At 32.9% G+C, this 23,520-nt stretch overlaps 1 protein-coding gene across 2 annotated transcripts in view; it reads left to right on the top strand.

Moving 5' to 3' along the window:
* Positions 1–23,520, top strand: part of VPS50 (VPS50 subunit of EARP/GARPII complex) — a 117,168-nt gene that overhangs the window by 58,259 nt on the left and 35,389 nt on the right. Inside the window, exons 13-20 of one of the 2 annotated variants that reach the window (XM_084897078.1) lie at positions 1,799–1,931; positions 5,866–5,954; positions 12,189–12,283; positions 12,644–12,742; positions 15,347–15,437; positions 17,895–18,071; positions 21,320–21,438; positions 23,292–23,398. In XM_084897078.1, coding sequence (XP_084753204.1) covers positions 1,799–1,931; positions 5,866–5,954; positions 12,189–12,283; positions 12,644–12,742; positions 15,347–15,437; positions 17,895–18,071; positions 21,320–21,438; positions 23,292–23,398 — 910 coding nt within the window. Of the gene's footprint in view, positions 1–1,798; positions 1,932–5,865; positions 5,955–12,188; positions 12,284–12,643; positions 12,743–15,346; positions 15,438–17,894; positions 18,072–21,319; positions 21,439–23,291; positions 23,399–23,520 lie in introns of those variants that run through there. The other variant, XR_014796170.1, reaches the window with a different exon arrangement.

The following is a 23,520-nucleotide window of genomic DNA, read 5'->3' on the forward strand; positions in this document are numbered from 1 at the left end:
TAGTGGAGGTAGTATGGTCAATTTACATGTTTCTCTATTATTAGGTAAGATGGAGGTTTCTCATTCAATATATCTTCTAAATGGTTATTATTTTTGTATATGAATGATATTTGTTTGCATGTTAAATATAACCTGCAACCTTGCTGAATATTTTTATTGTTTGAGTTAGCTTTATCATTGATTTTCTAGGGATTTTCAGTGTTATTATGTCATGTGCAGATAAAAATTGTTGTATTTTTTTATTTTCCTATTCTTTTGCTTCTAATTGTTTTCTTTAGTCTAATTGCACTGATAGTACCTTTAGTGCATTGTTAAATATTAGTGAAGATAGAGGACATTAAAAAATATATATTTTATTGATTATTTTGCAGAGAGGGAGGTAGAAGGATAGTTAGAAACATCGATGAGAGAGAAACATCGATCAGCTGCCTCCTACACACCTCCTACTGGGGATGTGCCCACAACCAAGGTACATACCCTTGACTGGAATCGAACCTGGGACCTCTCAGTCTCCAGGCCATTGAGCCAAACCGGTCAGGGTGATAGAGGACATTTTTGTCTTGTTCTGACCACTGTGGGTATGCCTTATTGAGTTTCCTCATTTAAGGAAATACCTATTATTTTTATTTTCTGATGAGCTGTTATTAGTAATGGCTGTTGACTTTTGTCAGAAGTTTTCTTTAGATAATTAATATGGCAAGTTCTATTAACAGATTTTTATAAGATTGAATTACCATTTTTGGCATAAACTCCACTGAGGCAATCTGATTCCAGAGCTTAACAATTCCTGTATTTACTACTTCTTAGTTGAGTTTCAGAGATTGGCTTTGCTTACACAAAAGTATATTGAGTCCTACAAGTATTTTTATTAATTGCTAGATGAGTTTAGAGGAGGGATAGGTCATTATGAAGATTTAAAAAACTTTTGAAAGGGAGAGGATCACTACCAGCTGTGATATCCTGAGCATCAATCACACTGTACTTTCACTTGCTATATATAGCTTATTTCTCCTTGCTATTTACGTTGGAGGGCATACACCAGTGTCTTAACCTTTTGGTGTTCTCTCATCATGATTAGTGGTGGTGGGCTGATTACAAACTGAAGAAATGCTACAAAATCTCAAATGATGGAGCAAATGCTGCATTATAACAGAGAAGAAGCCTGCAAAATAGAATGGAGATAGAATGCCAACTGATGTTTTTATAAAGCATAGAGTGGGAAAAATTCATTTCTTTCTATTAGAGAGAAGATTTAGGACCATATAATGAAAATTATTTTAAAATGTTATTGTCAGATATGGAAATATCTATATGTTATTTTGAGAATTTAGAGATTGTCAAAGGCGTTTGCCTAATTTATACAAATGCAGTGATTGAATTGTAAATCTGATCTCTTTTTTTAAGTTGTGACTCAATTCCAAGGATGAATATAAAGATCTGTTTGCATGCTCAGAACCAGGTCTTTGAAAAAATACATTTAGGAAAGTTTACATTGCCACCTCTGAGAACACTTGTTAGTTCAATAATTTTTGTATTCTGATTCTCTGGTTATCATTTGAATAGTAGTATATGAACTGATATCCCTTCCAAATACTAACAGCCATGGAGAAATAAGAATTACTTGAACAATATTTTCTTGCCATTGAACTTTCTCTTTATATATGACAATGGAAGAAATTTTCTTAATTATGTCTAATTCTTGAATGAATTCTATTAATAACATAACAGTTTATTTTTATTTACTTTGTATTAAAGTAGATGTAATAATTTGAAAGTTAATTTTTCTTATTTTCTTTAGCACATTACATCGGACAGCTATATTCCATGCCTTGCTGACCTGTGCAAAGCACTGTGGGAAGTTATGCTCAGCTACTATAGGACTATGGAATGGCATGAAAAACATGATAATGAAGATACCACTTCCGCTTCTGGTAGGAAATTACTTTGATTTTTAAAAATTACATTGTTACCATGTCATGTTTCTGGAGCAAGGTGAATGAAAAGGAACAGCATTCTTTTAGAATTCCAGGGACTATAGTGAATATATGTTAATTGTTTACCAAAGAAAGTGATTCAGCTACTATGAAAGCTCCGTTACCTTTGGGAATTAACTGGGCTAAAGTACTTCTTAAGTGACAAATAGTACCAGTTTCCAGGGATATGTGCTAATAGCTATAGGACTGAAGAAAGGGCTTTGAAGGATTTATATATATAGTTTTAAACTACCCTGTTTCCCCGAAAATAAGACAGTGTACTATATTAATTTTTTCTCCCAAAGTTGTGCTAGGTCTTATTTTCAGGGGATGTCTTATCTTTCCATGCACTAGGTCTTATTTTCGGAAGATGTCTTATTTTCGGGGAAACACGGTAGGTAAGACATTGATCTGTCCAAATTTACTATAAAAATTAATGCTAAATGTTCAGTTTTAAATCTATTTTGCTAATTTTCAAGTTATACTAATAAAGCTGCATTCTAAGACTTAACAATCATACTGATACTTTTCTTCCTGAAAATATAGCAGAAATTAAAATTTTCATTAAAAATTATATTTAAAATGTTTGTCTTTAAATGGAAAGTACAACTTTAAATGGTTGTGCAATAGTCAGATAAATAAAGAACACGTCTTTGAGAAATTATTGTACTATATTTAAATTACTTTATTTGTATAGTTATATATCTTAAATGATTATGCTTGAATAATAACTAAGATTAAATGTTCAAAAACTTAAAAAAAATAATATATAATTTTATCAGCATTTTTTAATACGGGCAAAATAAATTATAGTGCACTAGTTTTTTTATATTACATACAATTTAATGTAGGTAGTCTATCATCTTATTTTAGGAATTTCTTATTATTTTTAAAAAAAATATATATTTTATTGATTTTGTACAGAGAGGAAGGGAGAGATATAGAGAGCTAGAAACATCGATGAGAGAGAGTCATCGATCAGCTGCCTCTTGCACACCCCCTACTGGGGATGTGCCCGCAACCAAGGTACATGCCCTTGACCAGAATCGAACCCGGGTCCCTTCAGTCCCCAAGCCGACGCTCTATCCATTGAGCCAAACCGGTCTTGGCAGGAATTTCTTATTTTTGAGGTGCTTGATTTTTGTTGTTGGGTGGGGGGAAGAGCACCAAATCTTATTGCTTGATCAAACATGATTTTGGTAGTATAGAAAATGTAAGTTTAATATTTGTCTTGACTCATAAGAAGCTCATAAATATAGATAGCAAAAAGTAAGAGAGGAAAATTCTATGGTAGAATTTTTATCCTTTTAGAAATATTGTCAGATATGGGGGAGGAAGGAAGGAAAAGATAAAACATAGAAAAGGAGTGAGCACTGACCCCCAAGGTTCTTGATCAGTCTGTTTTTAACTAATTCCTAGACTCTTATCCCTGTGCTCTTTTGGAGCAATGAATGAGATTTGTAAACAACTTGTACTTGGTTTCAAAATTTTCCCTGCCATTTACTAAAAGTGAAATCTTGAATAAATTACTTTGTCTTCTCCAGGTCTCAGTTAGCTCCTTAAAAAGTAGGTTAAAAGAAACATAACTCCCATAGGGTAAAATTATTTATTTATTTATTTATTTATTTATTTATTTATTTATTTATTTATTTACTGTTGAGAGAGAGAGAGAGAGTAAAAGAGAGAGAGATAGATTTGTTGTTCCACTTATTTATGTATTTATTCATTGGGTGATTTAATTCTTGAATGTGTCTTGTCTGGGGAGTGAATCCACAATCTTGGCATACCTGAGGATTCTTTAAATGAGCTAAACTGGTAACGGTCTTTTGTAAAACTTAGAATAAATGTAAAGTGCTTATACTAGTTATAGTTAATATCATCAAAGAAAATGGGTCAAGAACTAATAATGAAATGTGCATAGGCCTTAAAAAAATATCAGTTTACTTAGGGAATTCTAGGATTCCAGTTTTCTACAAGTTATATCCTATTTTGGCAACCTTTATTTTTCTCTAGATGTGGAAACTTTTAATACATTTCAGAATCTCTTTTCCCTTTTCTACAACATTATTAAGGAGAGACTAAAGGAGAATTTTGGAACAAAATTAACACATACTTAGATGTAAGACAAGAGTTTAGGGGACTATGTGTGTGTGTATGTATATATTTATTCAGCATGACAACACCTAATAATTTACATGTATAATTAATCCTTGAACAACATGGGTTTGAATTGCCTGGGTCCACTTATACATGGATATTTTTCAATAAATAATATAGTACTATAAATGTATTTTCTCTTCCTTATGATTTTTTAAATAACATTTCTCTTTATTATAAGAAACAGTATGTAATATATACAGCATACAAACTATGTTTTAGTCGACTTTTATGTTATGTTCAACAGTAGTTAAAACTTGGAGAGTCAGCCAAATCCGGTTTGGCTCAGTGGTAGAGCATCGGTCTGTGGACTGAAAGGTCCCAGGTTCGATTCCGGTCAAGGGCATGTACATTGGTTGCGGGCACATCTCCTGTAGCGGGTGTGCAAGAGGCAGCTGGTCGATGTTTCTTTCTCATCGATGACGTTTCTAGCTATCTATCCCTCTCCCTTTCTCTCTGTAAAAAAAAAAAATCAATAAAATATATTTTTAAAAAAACACACACGAAAAAACTTGGAGAGTCAAAAATTATATTTGAATTTTTTTACTGCAATAACCCTTGTGTTCAACTGTCAACTATAGTATGTATGTGCATATGTTTATATGTGTGTATTTTCATTAGGTATAGAGTCAAAACTTAAAACACTATTTGAGTCTTAATATACTTCATCTTCTCTGTTGAAAATGCTTGACCCTAATGTATATATTTTAAGACTGTCCAGGATCTGATTAGTCTGGCAGTCAGCTGACAATATCTAGGATTTTATAAAGTCACTTATTCATTTGAAAGCATCCCTTTCATATTCACATTAAGAAATAAAATGTTAGGAGTCAGTAATTTGAGATTTATTCTTCACAGAACTTCATAGAACTGAAAGGGTCTTGAGAGTTCACCTGCTGTAGCTCCTGTGAATCCACTAGTATCAAAACACTTTCCCATTCTAAATGAAACTCCAAAGCTGTCTTAGGTGCACTGCCCTGAGCTGTGGCGCCCCTAGTAGCCAGACCTTACAGATAATAAGGCTTAAGCTGTGGGAGTAGTCAAAGGTATATTAAGCATGGATCTGGGGCCTGGCTCATACAAGGCCTTTTGTTGGTTACTAATGGACATCCTGCTAGCCCAAGATGGGATAATAATGTCACAGTTTTGTTGTTCTGTGCAGTTCGTTCTCACAAGACAGAATCTTTTTAATATAAATTTGTATTTTAGTTGCTTTTAGGGGAAATTTTGTTTGAAGCAGATCATTGATCTTACATGTTGAACTGGACATTGTTAGATTATTTATCTGAAAATACTATTCTGAAAATTATAAATGTTTGTATCATTACCTCACAAGATGAGTGGTTCTGCAATCTGTAATCTTGTTAATATGCAGATTAATTCATAATGGGGCAAATTGGTTCTGCAGTGCCCTGGTAGTAGGGAGTATCCGGGTCATTGAGAACTTGGTGTCTTCTGGGATCACACTACTCAACTTGCAATTCCAGCTCCAAGCACACATGAACTGAGTGGTCTTAGGTGTAAAGTACTTAACATTTCAGTTTCTAAGTTTATCTATCTTAACAAATAGATTTAACACTAATAACTATTTTTTTTACATTGTTTTGGTTGTGTAAATATTGAACATATTTTCTATATATAGGCTTACAATATATGAAAACCCAAATGAGATTTTTTAAAAATCAAAAATGTTACTGAGCAAATAAAAAAACCATATTCCATTTTTTATTTTCAGAAGGGAGTAATATGAGCAGTGAAGAAACTAATTTTGATCGTGGCTACATTAAAAAGAAATTAGAACATGGACTTACACGAATATGGCAGGTTTGGTTTAAAAATATTTTTTTTACAAAAGCTATAGAAATCTTTATGTCAAATTTGTTTTAGAAATCTAGTGCTTAAATTTTCTGTATTTATTTGTATTTCTTGCATATTTAATCATATTTAGTTATTCTTTGGAATAAGTCAATCATTTAATTTAATTTTTATAATTTAGTTGACAATTCTATTTGATTATACATGGCAGTAGAAAAAGTTTTTAATTTGAAAATCCCCATTAGAAATATTTCTCCTGCCGAAACCGGTTTGGCTCAGCGGTAGAGCATTGGTCTGTGGACTGAAAGGTCCCAGGTTCGATTCCGGTCAAGGGCATGTACGTTGGTTGCAGGCACATCCCCGGTAGGGGGTGTGCAAGAGGCAGCTGGTCGATGTTTCTCTCTCATAGACGTTTCTAGCTCTCTATCTCTCTCCTTTCCTCTCTGTAAAAAATCAATAAAATATATATTTTTTTAAAAAGAAATATTTCTCCTTTCCTTAATTACATAATTGATTTTAGTGTTCTAGCAAATGTATGCATTCTTAAAGAAATTGCTTTCTTATTGAGATACTGTTTATTTTTATTTTGTTTATTTGTGTTTGTGTTTTCATTCATTTTCTATTAATTTTGAGCTAAATTAAAAGATAACTAAATAGGTGATGTATTTGGGTTGGAATCTAATATAGAATGAAGAACTTTTTTTCTAATTTCATGATTTTTGTGCCTTGAGGGAATCTTACATGTTTATTGCTGAATGTATATCTTCTTTAGTGTTTCTTTTGCAGTTTAATAGCTCAATTATTGTTATCAGATATTAAATTTGTTAATTTGTTAAAGTTTGTTATTTCATAGATAAAATTGTATAATTTTTAAATATTTTTATTTCTTTGAAGCTTAGAAGACTGTAGAGCTGGTCTCTTTTTTTTTTTTTTTTTTAAACAGTTGTGTTTTTTTGTTTTTGTTTTTTTAATATATTTTATTGATTTTTTACAGAGAGGAAGGGAGAGAGATAGAGAGCTAGAAACGTCGATGAGAGAGAATCATCGATCAGCTGCCTCTTGCACACCCCCTACTGAGGATGTGCCCACAACCAATGTACATGCCCTTGACCAGAATCGAACCTGGGACCTTTCAGTCCGCAGACCGACGCTCTACCACTGAGCCAAACCGGTTTCGGCTAGAGCTGGTCTCTTAAAGTGTATTTTTTAGTTTTCTAATGCGGCTGATTTTTAGTTTGGCAATCTTTTGCAGGATTTCTTTTGAAAAATTATATAGGCAAATACAGGGTGGGGCAAATGTAGGCTTACAGTTATGAGTGCATAAAATAGAGTTTATTCTTGTATTATTATTTATTATTGTATTATTTTCAACAACTGTAGACCTATTTTGCCCCTCCCTATATATACTGAAACATAAATTTTCTCAAGAATCACAAAGCAGCTCTTCCAACTTTTGATAACTTTACATTGAATATGCTATTTGAATTTTTAATTTATTATTTGAAGTATACTCATATGATAGTTGTAAAGCTTCAACTTCTATATTTTCCCAGAGTCAAATATGAGTTGTTTTTTTATTTAGTGTCCTAATAGACTCTAATGTTCTTAGTTGAAATTGTAGAATTTATAGATTTTCTGATAGTTCATCATACTTTGAGATATTGACCTGACATTTAACATAGCCAGTTTCCGTTCAGTCAGGCAACCTGATGTCATTCCTGATATAGGAAAATCTATTAATATACACTTTCCAAAGCTATTCTTATTTAAACATTTGGCCAGTTTAATAAAAGTCATCATGCTTTTGAGTATAGATTATTGTGTTGTAGGTTTCAAGCTTTAGAATATCTTCATCTCCATCACTCTGGAGTTCCTTTTGCATCACTAGCCTCAGTTCTCAACTAGTTCTATTATAGAACAGGATTTGCATACCGTATTTTCCGGCGTATAAGACGACCCCCTAATTTTACAGTTAAAACATAGGTTTAGGCCTATATTCGCTGTATAAGTCTACTCCCCCCCCCCCACACTTCCGAGACAACACCAGTTCTTTTTTTAATAGACCGCCTCTCTAACTCAGCCAATCCAAGTAGGCTTTTTATGCATGCAAATTATACATGTTCTGTACCCGAAGCTGTACTGTGTTCTAGTAAAAAGCCTGCTCAGATTGGCCAGAGTCAGAGAGGCGGTCTATTAAAAAAAGAACGTGTTGCCTCGGAAGTGGGGGGTAGTCTTATACAGCGAATATAGGCCTAAACCTGTGTTTTGACTGTAAAATTAGGGGGTCGTCTTATATGCCGGAAAATATGGTACTTTAGGAATTCATTGAGTATTTTTTAGATTGAAGTCATAAGACTCAATACAATTGGAAAAAAAGCAAAAACTCTGAAAAACAACTTTTTAAAACACATTTAGCAGGCAAAACCTGACCTGAATTGAATTAGTTTGGTGGAACCTGACTAGTATTATCATTAAGCTTTTTATATTACTTATTTATCCCATTAGAGTGAACATTCATATGTTGGGGGATTACTAATGTGTTTTATATTGGGATACTGCCCAGACCCCAGATGGGGTGTCATATAATATATGCTACACATTCCATAATTCATTTCTAACATCTGAAATCCCAAATTACAAAACACAGATGATCATGTGACAATTTGTAGACATTCATCATAAATATATTATAGAGATAATGATAAGTGATTGGGAAGCATAAGATTAACCTTTCTGACATAAAACTAAACTCAAAAGCATAATCACTTTTATTTTTCATATGAAAACTTTTTAGAATTTTATGGCAAGTTTCCCATGCATTTTGACTAGAAAAGAAAACTGAATCAATTATACTGTGTGGAAGACTGTATTTGTGGGGTTGAGAACCTGATGGTGAACCGATAGTCCTTGACCTCATGGGCAAACAAACCTAGCCATATTAAAATTTTGGTCTTCCAGGATTTTCGTTTTCATCTTTAAATATTTGATAGGTGAGAAATGACATTTTTAAATGCTTATTAGTATTAGTACTGTTTCTTTCTTTCTTTCTTTTTTTTTTTTTTACAGGTTACAATATTTTTACTTTTGTGAATTTGAGATTTTCTTCACATCTTAGTATGCTACCCACTTGTAAAATTATTCTTTGGGCATTTGAAAAATAACTATTTCTTTTTTTAATTGGTAACTAGATCTTATATGTATTTAAAGAAAGCTTATTGTTCATTATACTAGAGGCCTGGTGCATGTTTTCGTGCACTGGTGGGGTCCCTCGGTCTGGCCTATGCCCTCTTGCAACCTGGGACCCCTCAAAGGATGTCGAAGAGCCATTTTCAGCCCAATCTGGCACAGGCCAGACTGAAGGACCCCACTGGTGCATGAATCCCTGCACCAGGCTGGTTTCAGCCCAGTCCCTGCAGGCCAGGCTAAGGGACCCCACTGGTGCATGAATCCGTGCCCTGGGCCTCTAGTATACCAGTTGCCAACCAGTGGTCTGCAGATTACCTGTGGTCCCTGAGGTCCAAAAGGTTGGTGACTGCTGGTTTAAGAAACCTTTGGAGCAGCAGTTGCCAGCCAGTGGTCTGTAGACCACTGGTTGTCCATGCGGTGTGAAAGGTTGGCAACTGCTGTTCTAGTATGCATATAAGATCTTTGGTTAATCTCTTTCCGCCCTCTCCTCTCCCCTCTTCCCTCTGAGATTCATCAGTCTGTTCCATGTTTCCATGCCTGTGGGTTTTGTTCCTGTGTTGATCCTCTGCCTCTGGTGGTCAGTGCGTATTATAGCTGTTGGCCAGTCACTTAGGCTTATATATATAAAATATATATAGACTAGAGGCCCAGTGCATAAATTCGTGCACAGGTGGGTCTGGCTGTCCGGCTGGCCTGCCCTGATGGGGGCTGATCGGGACCAGCCCAGCATAGGGGAGGGGCTGTGGGTGGTTGGCTGGCAGGCCCTGACCCGGATAGGGGTGGGGTGGGGTGGGCTGATTATGAGCCTAGCTGGCTTGGGGGAGGGGCTGCGAGAGGTTGGCCAGCCAGAGTGGTTGTCATAGTGACTAGTTGTTCTGGTTTTTCCACTCATTCTGGCATTCCAGATGCTGGCTTTTTATATACATAGATTATTTTAATCTATATCCTAAACTTTTTTTTTCTTAGTTTATGCAATTCTGAGGGAGGAATTTTAATCTTCCAGAATGACTATTGTTTTGTCAGGTTTTTCTTTTATTTCTAATAGCTTTTGCTATTTTATACTTGGATGCTATGTTGATTGATGCTGCAATGTAATAGCCACTTAATTTCTTTGTATATAAGTCCCATCATTAATTTATAAAAATAGCTCTTTGGTTCTAAGGCATTTTGATATGAATTCTAATTTGTCTTATTATTACTATTGCTATTTTATTTTGTCATATTTTCCTGGTAAATCTTTGACCATCTCCTTATTTTAAATATTTTTGGGTTAGGTTTTAGTTGTGTGTCCCATAAGTGTAAAAAACTTTTTTCAAGAAAGGGACTTTATCTTTTAATATAGCAATTGAATCTATTTATATTTATTAGAGTTTTTACTCCTACTTCTCTAATTATTAGAGAAGTTGAACATTTGAAAATCTATTAATTGTTGATTGTGAATTTTTATTTTATTATTTTTTAAATTATCTAAATACAGATTCTTTATTTTGACTTTGAAGCATAGTGATCTATTTTTTAATTTTTAAAAATTATTTGTAAATTTTTTAGTAGTTATGTTTTTTGTTCATAGGTCCTAAATAAATTATGCAAGAAATGAGTAATCCTTTGTATATAGTTTATTTATTTTCACTTATAGTTTCAATATGCAGATAAGATTTTTAAGAGGTCAAACTATTAACCTTTGTTTTTTGTGATTTATCTTACATTCTTAAAATGTTCTTTCCTTTGTAAAGCTTAGATAAATATTCATCTGGTAATTATAAATGTATTTATCTAACCTTGGATTAATTGCAGTATTCCAATACCTAGAATACTGCTTAGAATACTTAATAGGTAATCAGATTATATTTTTTCTTTATTGTATTAATTTTTAATCCTTCTAAAACATACAAAACATTTATTTAATACATTTTATATTTCTTTTGATAATAAAGAGAGGAAGTTTCACCCAATCTAGTTAGTTTTTCCTTTGTTACTTGCTGGCTAATCTTTTTCTTCCCTCTTTATTTGTTACTCTTCTTTGTAGCAGGGTACAGGAGAAAAGGGAGACTTTGAAGGCAGATAGACCTGGATTCAAATCTTAGCTTTGTCATTCACTTAAGTTTCTCTTCTTAGGGGGATAATATATGCTTGCTTAACAGTGCTGTCCCAGGATTAACAATTATTCATATGTAAGGTTGTAATCATAATGATTGAAACAACGTAAATAATCAGAACAGTGAATTTTACTGCTGTTTATTAAGCTCTAGTGTATATATTAGAACTATTTCTGAGTTATTTGTTCTATTATGTTGATTTCTCTGTATATTGTTAGCATTCTTTTAAAAAGGTTTTTAATATATTTAATACAGGATTGCAGATAGTACTAGTCCTCCAACATTACTCATAACTTTCATTCTATCTTTTCAAAGTTTATTTTTTTAAAGCAATTATTGCCCGTTTATTATTACCATTGAATTTTAGAATCTTTGGAAGACAGGTTTTGATGTTGATTTGAATTAGAATTTCACTGAGCTTCTACATTAATTTGGACAAATTGACATCTTAACATTATTTAGTCACTGTCCTATTCCTTAACTTTCAATTTATTGACATTTCTTTTATTTCTCATTAGAGTGCTAGCTTTTTATTAAAGTTATTTCTAAGTATATTTTAATATCTATTTTAAATGGAATCTTTCCATTTTAAAGTACTACACCAGATATACATGAAAACTATCACATTTTTATATGTTATTCATTCTAATAATTTTTGAATAGATTATTTTGGGGTTTCTAGCCTATAAATAATGGTGATTTTTTAATATTTTGTATAAGTATGTAATTTTTATCTTGCATGTGTGGGTGTATGTAAAATAGTGGTGATCATTACTATTACTGTACTATATCTGATATTTATGGAATTGTCTCTGTGATATCACCCTAAGGTCTAGATAGATATTCTTTATCAATTAAGTATATATTTCTGTCTCATTTTAATGTGTAACTATAGAATAAATAGTTCTAAAAACTTATTTTCAAAATTTTGCATTTACTTGAAAACATTTATTTTTTACAGGATGTTCAGCTAAAAGTAAAGACCTACTTGCTTGGAACTGATTTGTCTATATTCAAATATGATGACTTCATCTTTGTTTTGGATATAATCAGCAGGTAGTGTTTGAGATCTTGTCTTATTCTTTGATTGATTCAACCATGATAATTAAAGAAATCATAATTATCAAAGAAATCACGATTTTAGTGAGTTATCATGCATAACTTCTTCAGGGAAATGAAGATAATTGAGCTTTCATAATTTATTTTCTTCAGGGTTTGTATGTGAATCTGTTTAAATATTTCTATCCTTTGGATGTTTATAAACCATAATGTCTTTATGATCTTTAGAATTTCTTCAAACATCCCGATTTCATTATTTATTATTTTTGAAACTTCTGGACTTTTTTTTTTTTTTTTTTTTTTTTTACTGTAATCAGGATGTTGATGAAATTTATATGAATCTTTTTATTCAACTAGGTTGATGCAAGTTGGAGAAGAATTTTGTGGTAGCAAATCTGAAGTTTTGCAAGAGTCTATTAGAAAGCAAAGCATCAATTATTTTAAGAACTACCACCGGTAAGAACTTTAGTAAAATATGAACAGACTTATTTAGGTGTTGAGGGTACTTTGATCTATTTCTAATTAAGCTTTTAACATTAATTGGTTTAAAACAATTATTTTTGAATTTGAAAATATGTGTTCTTTGTAGCTCTTTTTAGGATGGTTCAGGATTTTTTTTTACCAAAAATCTTTTATCTCATTACTTACTCATTGTCAATTTTAATATAATCTTTGTCTTGAGGGTCTCAAAATATCGAGCTAATTATTGAGCTGATTTCTTTCTGGGTGAAAGATGATTATTAATTACATCAGGAAGGATTTGGCCACTGTGTTATGCCTGATTGTCTGTGTGCTCTAGCAAGAAAGTTAAACCAGTAGAGGCAGCACTTGGTGAGGGTGCTTGAAGGATTCTGCTTTTTGGAAGTAAGGAGGCTTTTAGAGAAGAGGGCATGAGATATTCAGAGGGTAGCTACAAAGTGAAGATTATGTACTATATTACTTTGCCAAACAACCCAAAGGGTGATTAGGAATGGCTTTGGGGAGGGAGGAAGGTGGGTAATAATGTTCATACGGCAGTGTGATGGTATACTTAAAGCAGCATTAAATGAGGGACCTAACATAGAGGGTGTCCCAAAAAATTTTATACGCAGTGTTTATTAAAATACATTTCATTTTCAAAATTGAGCTATCAGCTGTTGAAGTGTGTATATATATTTTTGGGAGGCACTCTGTGTATTAGATCTTGGTAGTAGCTGGACTCTGTGCTGTGTCCCTTACATACATTTTATTGTTTCAGTTGAGTTCAGTCTTATTTTTTACTCTGTATTTTTACTTTTTAAAATTCAGTTTTGATTTTATTGTTATTTGGTCCAGAGAGAGTCAGGATTTGAAATTCTGCTTTCTCTCTTTGTTTGAAGTCAACATCTGATGACAGTTGTATTTGCCATTCAGAAGAGAGACTATGAGACATTAAACCATTGGCATATTAATTATTAAGTATGTTTAAATACAATTGTTCTCTGATAATTGTAAAGTTAAATATTTGCTTTGAAAGAAAATAAATTTAATGACAATGTTTAAAACTAAAAGTTTTAATTGGTTAAGCCTCAAGAAAACAGTGTTAAGGGATAATGAAACCCTAACACTGCCTTTAGTTATGTTTCTTTTTTTGTCAAAACTTAAGCCCTGCTAAAATAGAAGGCCTGGCTTATACACATTGCACATAGCTGTGCAAAAGAAGAGTACCTTTTTAATCGTACATAGACGGGGATAAAGGACTCTGAGGTAGCCAGGAGCGGTACTGACTCTGTTAGAACCAAGGCATGCCAGATGTCCATTTCCAAACAATTGCTTTATATCCAGCAGGCAACTGGAGACCTTTTGGTGTTCCTGGTACTGACTGCAAGATGCATGCAGTGCAAAAACTGACTTTTTAAATGGTCTCCTTTCTGTATTTTTTACTTATTGTCAAAAAGACATACACACAGACAGGAGAAAGTAATGTGAAGGCAGAAGCAGATTGTAATGTTGTGGCCATAAACCAAGTAATGGTGGCAACCACCATAAGCTGGAAGGGGCAAAGGGAACAGATTTTCCCCTAGAGTTCCGAAGATTGTGTAGCCCTGCTGACAACTTGATTTCAAACTTCTGGCCTCCAGAACTGTGAGAGATTAAGTTTCTATTGTTTTAGGTCACCTAATTTGTGGTAATTTGTTATAGCCATTGGAAACCAATAAAGAGTGGGATTGCTGGGCCATATGATAACTCAGTGTTTAACAATTTGAGGAACTGCCAAACTTTCCCAAAGCAGCTACACTGTTTTACATTTCCAGAAGCACTGTATAAGGATTCTAATTTCTCCAAAACTTTGCTAACGCTTGTTATTGTCTGTCTCTTTGGTTATAGCTATCCTAGTGGGTGGTGTGAAGTGGTATCTCATTTTTGTTTGGATTTACATTTCCCCAATGAGTCACATCTTATTATGTACTTATTTGTCATTTGTATATCTTTGTTGCTGAAATGGCATTCAAAGCCCTTGCCTATTTTTTAATAGCATGTTTTTTTATTGTTGAATTGTAAGACTTGTAAACTTTTATAATTTTAGTTCTTACGTTAGGTCTGTGGTCCATTTTAATTAATTTTTATATATGGTGTGAGGTATGGGCACAATCACTTCAGCATGATTATGATCTATGCTACTTAATATAAAGCATTTATTAGTATTTATGATTTCATAAATTCTGTAAATTATTTCCCTATGTGTTTTTTTTTTATTGATATATGATTAGCTGAAGATATTTTAAGTATATGATTTAGTGAGTAGCTTTTGGTTTAGTCCCTTAATAAAAATGTCATTTTTCTGTGTATTATTATTTTTGTAATATAGTAAAAAATATTCAGAATTAAGTAAATATTTGAGATTTTTAGTAAGTATAAGAGTCTTTTAAGATTGATAACATATTAACAAAAGTAAATGTGCTGTGTTGGTCTGAATGGGTTCTCAAAGTTGGTTATGATCACGATGATCTTCTATAATTGTTTATATTCTATCTCATTTTTTAATTCTTCTGTATAGTATACTTCTTACTTTTTGAAATTTTATTATTTTTATTTTTTAAGAACACGGCTTGATGAACTGAGAATGTTTCTAGAAAATGAGACCTGGGAACTTTGTCCTGTTAAGTCAAATTTCAGCATTTTGCAACTTCATGTAAGTGTTTCTTAAAAACAAATAAATCTGTCTTTTATTTAGTCATCCTTAAAAAAAATACATGAGAGCATGTACAAAATAAATTAAAGAATAGTGCCTTTTCTTCCATAAAAGTAATTAATAGCAAGCCTCTATTATAAGAGGGATCCTTTTTGGATATCAAACTATTTTTACAAGTTCAATTAACTGACTTCAAGAACGCTCTTTTGCTTAAGAAGAGTCACAATTAAAATAAATATTTTTTTATAATTCCATAAAAGTCACTTTATTTTTTAAATTTCACAGAAAGTTAACCAGTTATATTTTGATGGTCTTTAATGAAAATGCTATATTTGCAGAATTTTTGTCATTTCGTCAAAGGATTAGTAGGATCTTAATTTATGCTGTAACTCATAAATTTGCTTCTAATGAGGAAATAGCTCAGAAATAAAAGAGGCATTTATAAAAACCACTCTTAGCTATTCGTTATTAGTCAATTGATCCTGGAATCCTTATAGAATTTGTAATCTGTGGGAATACCTTTAAGTGATCTGATTTTTCCCTTAGTTGAAACACATTGTAGATAAACATTCCTTTTGTGATAGATTTTGTACTACAAATACTAAATGTCAAGATTCTGTGTATAAACTTAGAAGGTCCAGTGCATTTAGTTTTTGCCTTTGGGAGGAATGGCTTTCTTGAATCAATTTTCTTATTCTGGATAAATGTAAAGAATACATACTAAAAGTTTTTTTTATAGGGATAATCTTTATGCTCATATTATATAATAGCTTGCTTGTTATCCAGTTCTATCATATTGCTTTCCTAATGTGGAAATATTAAATAACTGAAACATGTTGATTAATAACTGCTTTCAAATACAGGAAAATTAACATTAATTTAAAAATTATTTTAGAATTCATATATTACTTTGATTCCTTAACATTAAAATTCTAACATTGATATGGTATGTCTGTTTAAATAATTTGTTTGAATTTGTGTTTAACCAGTGCACACACACTTGGTATAGTTATAAGACAATTTATTTTACAAGGTACACTGAAACATTTCCATCCAAGTGAGCATTATCTTCTTTAAGTAGTTACCTTGAAGTTTCAGTTATGCAAGATGAATAAGTTTTAGAAATCAACTGTACAAGATTTCGCCTATAGTTAACAATACTGTTTGTGCACTTACATTTTTTTTAACAGGATAGATCTCAAGTTAAGTGTTGAAACCACAACATAAGTGGTTACCTTAACACAAGATTCTTATAGAAGTTTTTTCTTAATTGTCATTAATTTATAGTCACTTCTTGTTTAGAATTATAAAAATAATGGCATGATTTTTAAGCAGTATGATTAATCTGATTTAATGTGTACTTGCAATTTAAAAAAAAACACCATCATTTGAAACTTCACAAGCCAATGTAATTTTAAGAAGATTATCAATGTATATGGAAAAAATAAATTTAGGATTACTACTAAAAATTAAAAGGTATAAGAAAAATATGTAGTACATTTTTATTAAAAATAATCAAACCAATAGTTTTGCAATTCAGAGGAACTTTAGGATTATGCAGTCTTTTCCTCTAATTAGCTGCATGATCTTCAATTTTGCATTGGATTTCTCCAGACTGCCTCAGTTTCCTTATGTGGAAAATGCATGATTTGTATTTGGAACTACAACTCTTGCTTTAGCATTTGTGATTCTCTCATTCTAGATGATCCTCTTATTTTATAGATGGGAAAGTTGAGCCACACAGAAGCCAGGTGACATTTCCAACATTATATAGGAAGTTAATGGAATGGAATGAATTAATGGCAAGCTAGGACCATAAGATTTATCATCTGACCTCAGCATGTGTGTTTGTGCTATCTACTTCTTGGCATATGAAGAAAAATAAATGAAAATTTATAGATGGAGATGGAAGAGGGCATAGAGGGGATAAATGGTGTTGGAAAAATAAAATTAATTTAAATTAAATTTAATTTTTTAAAAGAAGAAAGTTTATAGACAACATTATAACAAAGATATATTCTACATGCTTTGTTTTTGATGATTTTGTATAGAACATCTTAAGTGGTACAATAAGTATGCAAGGTGTTTAACCTAACAATAACTAGTTTTAACAAAGACTATTGATTAAAACCATATCCTATTAATGCTTTTGCTATGTTAATTTTTTTCAGATTTATCACTCATATTTAAATTATTTTAAAAAATTTCCTGTGCAATTACATAAAGTAAGCCAAAAATAGCTTAATGCAGATAACACAGTTGTAAGTGATACTAGTCTTAGGAAAACCTTTGACTATGTAATTTTGAGACAACTTGCAGGTTTTAAAAGTGAACAATCTAAAGAATCAGAATTAATCTCCCTGTGCCCCTCTAACTCTACATTCACAGTGATGGAATGTCTATGTATTTGAATTTTATTGTTTTTAAAAGATATATGTTTCCTTTTCTAATGTCTAGGAATTTAAATTCATGGAACAGTCTCGTTCCCCATCAGTTTCACCTAGTAAGCAGCCAGCCTCAACGTCCTCAAAAACAGAGACCTTGTTTGAGCAGTACTGTAGTGTTGGGAATCCATTTGAAATTCATGCCAACCACAATGATGAAGAAACAGAAGATGTCCTGGCATCTAACGGGGTAGGTGGTGTTTTTAAAACATATTGGGAAACATTAAGTGAGGTTTTCTTTTTGAAGAGTTCTACCCATTAAGCAAGGCAATTGGCTAGATTTATTTATCCATTCACCACTCATATCCCTACCTATATATTCCTTCTGTTCCTGTGTTACTGCTTGTATAGGTAATGGCTTTATAATATGCTTTCTTGACATTGTCCTTTTGAATGATAAAATTTGCCTATTTACTTTGTGTTCTTATTAGAATACTTTGTTACTACCAGATTAATGGAGTAGGAGTATAGGTTCTTTATTGCATACTAGAGGCCTGGTACACAAATTCGTGCACCAGTGGGGTCCCTTGGCCTGGCCTGCAGGATCTGGCCGAAACCAGCTCTCCGACATCCCTCAAAGGGTTCCAGATTGCGAGAGGGTACAAGCCAGGCTGAGGGATCCCACCCATGCATGATTGGGGCCAGGGAGGGATGTGGGAGGGCTCCAAGGCTTGTCTAGCATGTCTTACTCGGTCCCAATCGGCTGGGCCCTAGCAGCAAACTAACCTACTGGTAGGAGTGTCTGCCCCTGGTGGCCAGTGCATGTCATAGCAAGCGTTTGAGCATCCTTAGCATATCAGCATATTACACTTTGATTGGTTGAACAGATTGGACACTTAGCATATTAGGCTTTATCTGACTTGTCAGACACATGGATGCATGAGGAAATAGATCTGCACTTTTTTTCTCAACTCCATTCTTGGGCAACAGAGTGTTATTTTTTTCTGTGTCCTTTTCTTGATAGAGGATAATGTCTTACCTGGCAGGATTGCTTTTGAGTTTGGAAGTATGATGTTTTAATGACACTTTGAGCAGCTCAAAAAAAACCCAAACAATATAAAGTAGAGGTAGTGTGAGTTTATGGAAAGTGTTTGAAGGCAAACTTTCTATTAGCTCTGTGATTCTTCACTCTCAGTTTCTCCATAATTACAATGGGGGAATTCTTCATAGTAACCTACAGGATGTTTTCACAATATTTCATTTAGATGGGTCCTCCTGATATTCATGATTTCCAGAGGAAAACATAATTTCCAGAGGAAAACAGTATGACTTTTAGGTTTCATGAAGCTGAAATTGGAAACTTCAAATTTGACAAAAATCTGTTGAGTTATGTGTATTTTAGTTTTGGCATTTTCTTTAGTGTTTAGTGAATATGTAAATTTAAAAAATATTGCCATGTAAGTATACCACTATCACTTTTTATCACAAAATAGAAGTTATTTTATAGTAAATTACATTTAAAATGACAATTTATTGATTCTTTGTGTAATTTTGCCAGACTAAACTGAAAGAATTTAAAAATCTCTCCAATGTTTTTGAAATAATATCCCTCTGTATTGGTAATTTTTTTCAATTTAAATCTCACAAAGCATTTGATTCTCATTGTTTGTGGCACTTGTGTTTTTTTGAGTTGCCATGAACCCTGAATTAGCAAATACAGAACCACTGCTTCTATGGGAAATATGGATTAGGTACCTATGAGCCTCTAGTCATATTATTTTCATTAACTAATCGTTTCAAGTATTTTTGTTTTATGTTTGCTTTTGCTTAAAGACACCTAATTTGATATATGCTGTTAATTCATGAACATTGAACTCATGGCCAACAGCACTGTAACTCATGCCTGCATGAAATTTATCTAACACGTGTTTTTGCAGTAAGGCACACTACAGTTCTCTTGTACTTAGGAACACTTAGTATTATGCGGGGGGCCAGTCTAAGCAGTGAAATTATCAGCAAAAAGTTCAAAATTTTTGAAAAATGTGGCACTGATTAGACTATGAAAAGGACACTTGTTTACAGCAGGAGAACTAGTTGAGAAAATATGTTGGGTAACCCCAAAATTTCTCCTCTCTGACCATATCCATGAATGATCATGAAAGTATCATGAAGAATTATTGTTGGGGTTACAAATAAATTTTAGTGAGTAGGAAAATTTGCAAATATAGAATCCTTGAAACTGAGGATCTATTTTTCTGTGGAATTGTGAAGCCCTGTTGTTATAACCAGGAGTGTTTGTGTAGAATACCTTCCGGAATGTCATCAGGACTACTGTGTACAAGTAGTGGAGTGTACCTGTCATGCCCGCCTGTAGTTGTTAATATTGATCTAATCTTTGAGAGTCAGGGTCCACAGCTTAATATGGCCTGTCATAATGCTTTAGAGACTCAAAAACAATTGGTGAATTAGGTTAACTTCTTCCTATGTCCTCATTATACTGATTTCCTGAACTGGCAAATGGGGAGAAAACTTTCTAATAGAATTGTTTTGAAAATTCAATGAGATGATTCATGAAAACACTCGGCAGAGTATTTGGTTAAAATTTAATAAATGTTAGCTATGCCCTAACTGGTTTGGCTTAGTGGATAGAGTGACAGCCTGTGGACTGAAGGGTCCCAGGTTTGATTCTGGTCAAGGGCATGTGCCTTGGTTGTGGGCACATCCCCATTAGGGGGTGTGCAGAAAGTTTCTTACTCTCTATCCCTCTCCCTTTCTCTCTGTTAAAAAAAAAAAAAAATCAGTAAAATATTCGTTGATGATGATGATGATAATGATGATACCATTGCTTCCTTTGCTGTGCATGGACTCTACTCCTCTCCTATTCTGGCACAGGACTATGTTGCCATAAAGATAGGAAACTGTTACGAGGGTACCTTTCTTTAAAAAATCCACCTTTTTTTTTTTTTTTGGTCTCAGTTTTCCCTAGTTGCTAAGCCTAATTTTTTAAGTTGCCTTTGGAATTAAATCTCATTCATCATAATGAAATAGAATATTAGCATGTGTGTTGTGCATGTTTATTAAGCTGCATTAGCATGTCCAGTGTGCCAGAATGTATACTCATCCTCTTTACAATGAATTAGCAAGTTAGAACTTGTGGATGAAACCACTTGGAAGAAGAGATTACTTTTAAAAATCACATGAACACTTTTTTTTTCTCCTAAAGCCTAGCAGGATGTTTATTTTCTTTATGTGCATATTTGATTTTTTTTAAATGTTTACGAGCTTTAGTAGGTAAAAATGTTTGCAATTTATTTATTTTTTTGAGCTGGTTAAAGTAGGATGATGAAGAAGAAAGTGGAATGATTTTTGATGGCAAAATGAAACTAAGTTATTAAGAACTTTCTTCTTATAAAATTGGATACTTTTTTTTTTTCATTGAAGCACTCTAATGACGGTTGGCTTTTCATACTCATTTTTGAACATTCTGTGTTTCTTCAGTATGAGTCTGATGAACAGGAGAAAAGCGCCTATCAGGAGTATGACAGTGACAGCGATGTTCCAGAGGAACTGAAACGCGATTATGTGGACGAGCAGACGGGCGATGCTCCTGTGAAGAGGTACAGTGGCTCTTAGGTTGTACGGTGTTTTGCATTTTATGTTGCACATGCAACACGCAAGATTTCCTTGAAAGGGTAAGGGAAAACAAAAAACAAAAATTGAAAATTTCTGTTGATTATAACATGTGACCGAAGTTAATATGTTTTTAAAATGATTTTCAAAAGGCTAAAGATGTAGTTTTTTTCTTTAATATTGGACATAATCAACAAGCTCTTAATTTAGAGATCAATGGTATTTGCAGAAAAAAACCCCAAAAACCTTTGATTTATACGATCAATGATGCCATTGGAGGCAATTTATGCTTCACATAGATCAGAAAACCTCCGGGAGAAAAGTTATTTTTGTTTTGTTTTTTTTTTTGTCTGTGGAGTTTCTGCCTCAATCTAGTAAATATAAAAAGTCACCACCTATCTTCCCATGCCATGTCTGTTCACCATTTGAATCTTCTGTTAGGCTCCCTTTTTGTACTTGAATTTTGCTTTATGATAAATTGTCCTCTTTAAAAACTGGAAGAAGTAAATAATATTTTTTGTCACCTCCTCCCAGTTAAGTGGGACTAATTCTGATATGTAAGTGAATTTCATGACCATCAGGCATTTATTAAGCACAGATATACTTTATTTTTAATGACAAATTTAAGTATACCCTTCTCTACATTTCATCCCCTAGTTATATTTAGTTGATTTCAAATCCCTTATAAGTGAGCAAGTCATGTAGTTGTGAATATTTTAACTGGGAAAAAATTATTTCCATTATTTTTCACATATATGTAATATTTAAAAATCTACATTTATGATCTATTATGAACTGAATGCAACTATTCTGTGGCATGTTTGGGGTATATTGTATCCAGAAGGAAGGCTGTAATTAAATGGAAATGAACAAGTAAGATAGATAGTGTCTGCCAGTATATGTGTATATACTTGTATTTTTGGTAAGGTTATGCAGCCTCCTACACTATTCTAACATACGCCTGAGAAGTATAAATAATGTAAACTACTAACTGCAGTCATTCAGTTAACAGTTATTATCCATTCTAACTTCTGTCTCTTAAATTTACCAGAATTCATTGTGTTTCACTGTGCCTCCTATTCATGTAGAAATCATCTCTGTGCCAGATTATTATTGAAGCAGTGCCCTTTACCTTGGCTCCCAGTCTCCAATCTTGCCACCCTTCTAATCCATTCTTGGATACAAATTTAGATTTTTTTCTTATATACAAAGTTTATCATGTCTTTTACCTGGTTAAAAAATTTAATGGCTCACCCTCTGCATGCAACGTAAGGTCCATACTCAATTAGGCTTTATTGCCTTCGGTGACCTGGCCTCTCCTCAACTCCTTTCTTGTCACTTCACCTGCCCACTTATTCTCTAGTCTTGTGAACTCTGTGTGCTTCTCTGAGCATGCTCTGTTCTCTCTTACCTTTGATCTTAGTACAAGTTATCCACTCCACTTCCCAACCCCAGATTCGACCATTATACTTCAGATTATAAGGAGAGAATTTTTTTCATATTTACATATCTGAAATCAGGCTGCTAGGTACATTTGGATGTGTAATTTCCCTAGAACATGTGCTATTTAAAGAGACATAGTTTCTATGTAATTGGTAATTAATGTCTTAGAATCAAAGAAGTACATTATAGTACTTTATTATTTTGCTTACTAATTTATTTTCCCCTCTGGACTTTAAGCTCTGTAAGGAGGAAGATAATAATCTCTATATTCCCACCTGATACATGGTAAGATTTTCAATAACTAGTTAGTGAATAAAGGATAGATTCTAAGCTGGATAACTTACTGACTTACCACTTGACAACCCTAATTGCAACTCTTTTGTTTCTCTATATAAAGCGTTTCTCGAGAAACCTTAAAGAGCAGGAAGAAATCAGATTACAGTCTAAATAAAGTAAATGCACCCATCTTAACAAATACAACACTGAATGTAATAAGACTTGTTGGTAAGTAGCTACACCTTTTTAAAGAAAATTATTATAGCAGTTACATTAGTCTGCTTTTGTTACGAAATGATTTTTACTTGCCTTTTTAGAAGTTTGAATTGTTTACGTATTTATTTTATATT

This window comes from Pipistrellus hanaki (genome assembly GCF_964339955.1).
Source record: "Pipistrellus hanaki genome assembly, chromosome: 10".
Lineage (NCBI taxonomy): Eukaryota > Metazoa > Chordata > Mammalia > Chiroptera > Vespertilionidae > Pipistrellus > Pipistrellus hanaki.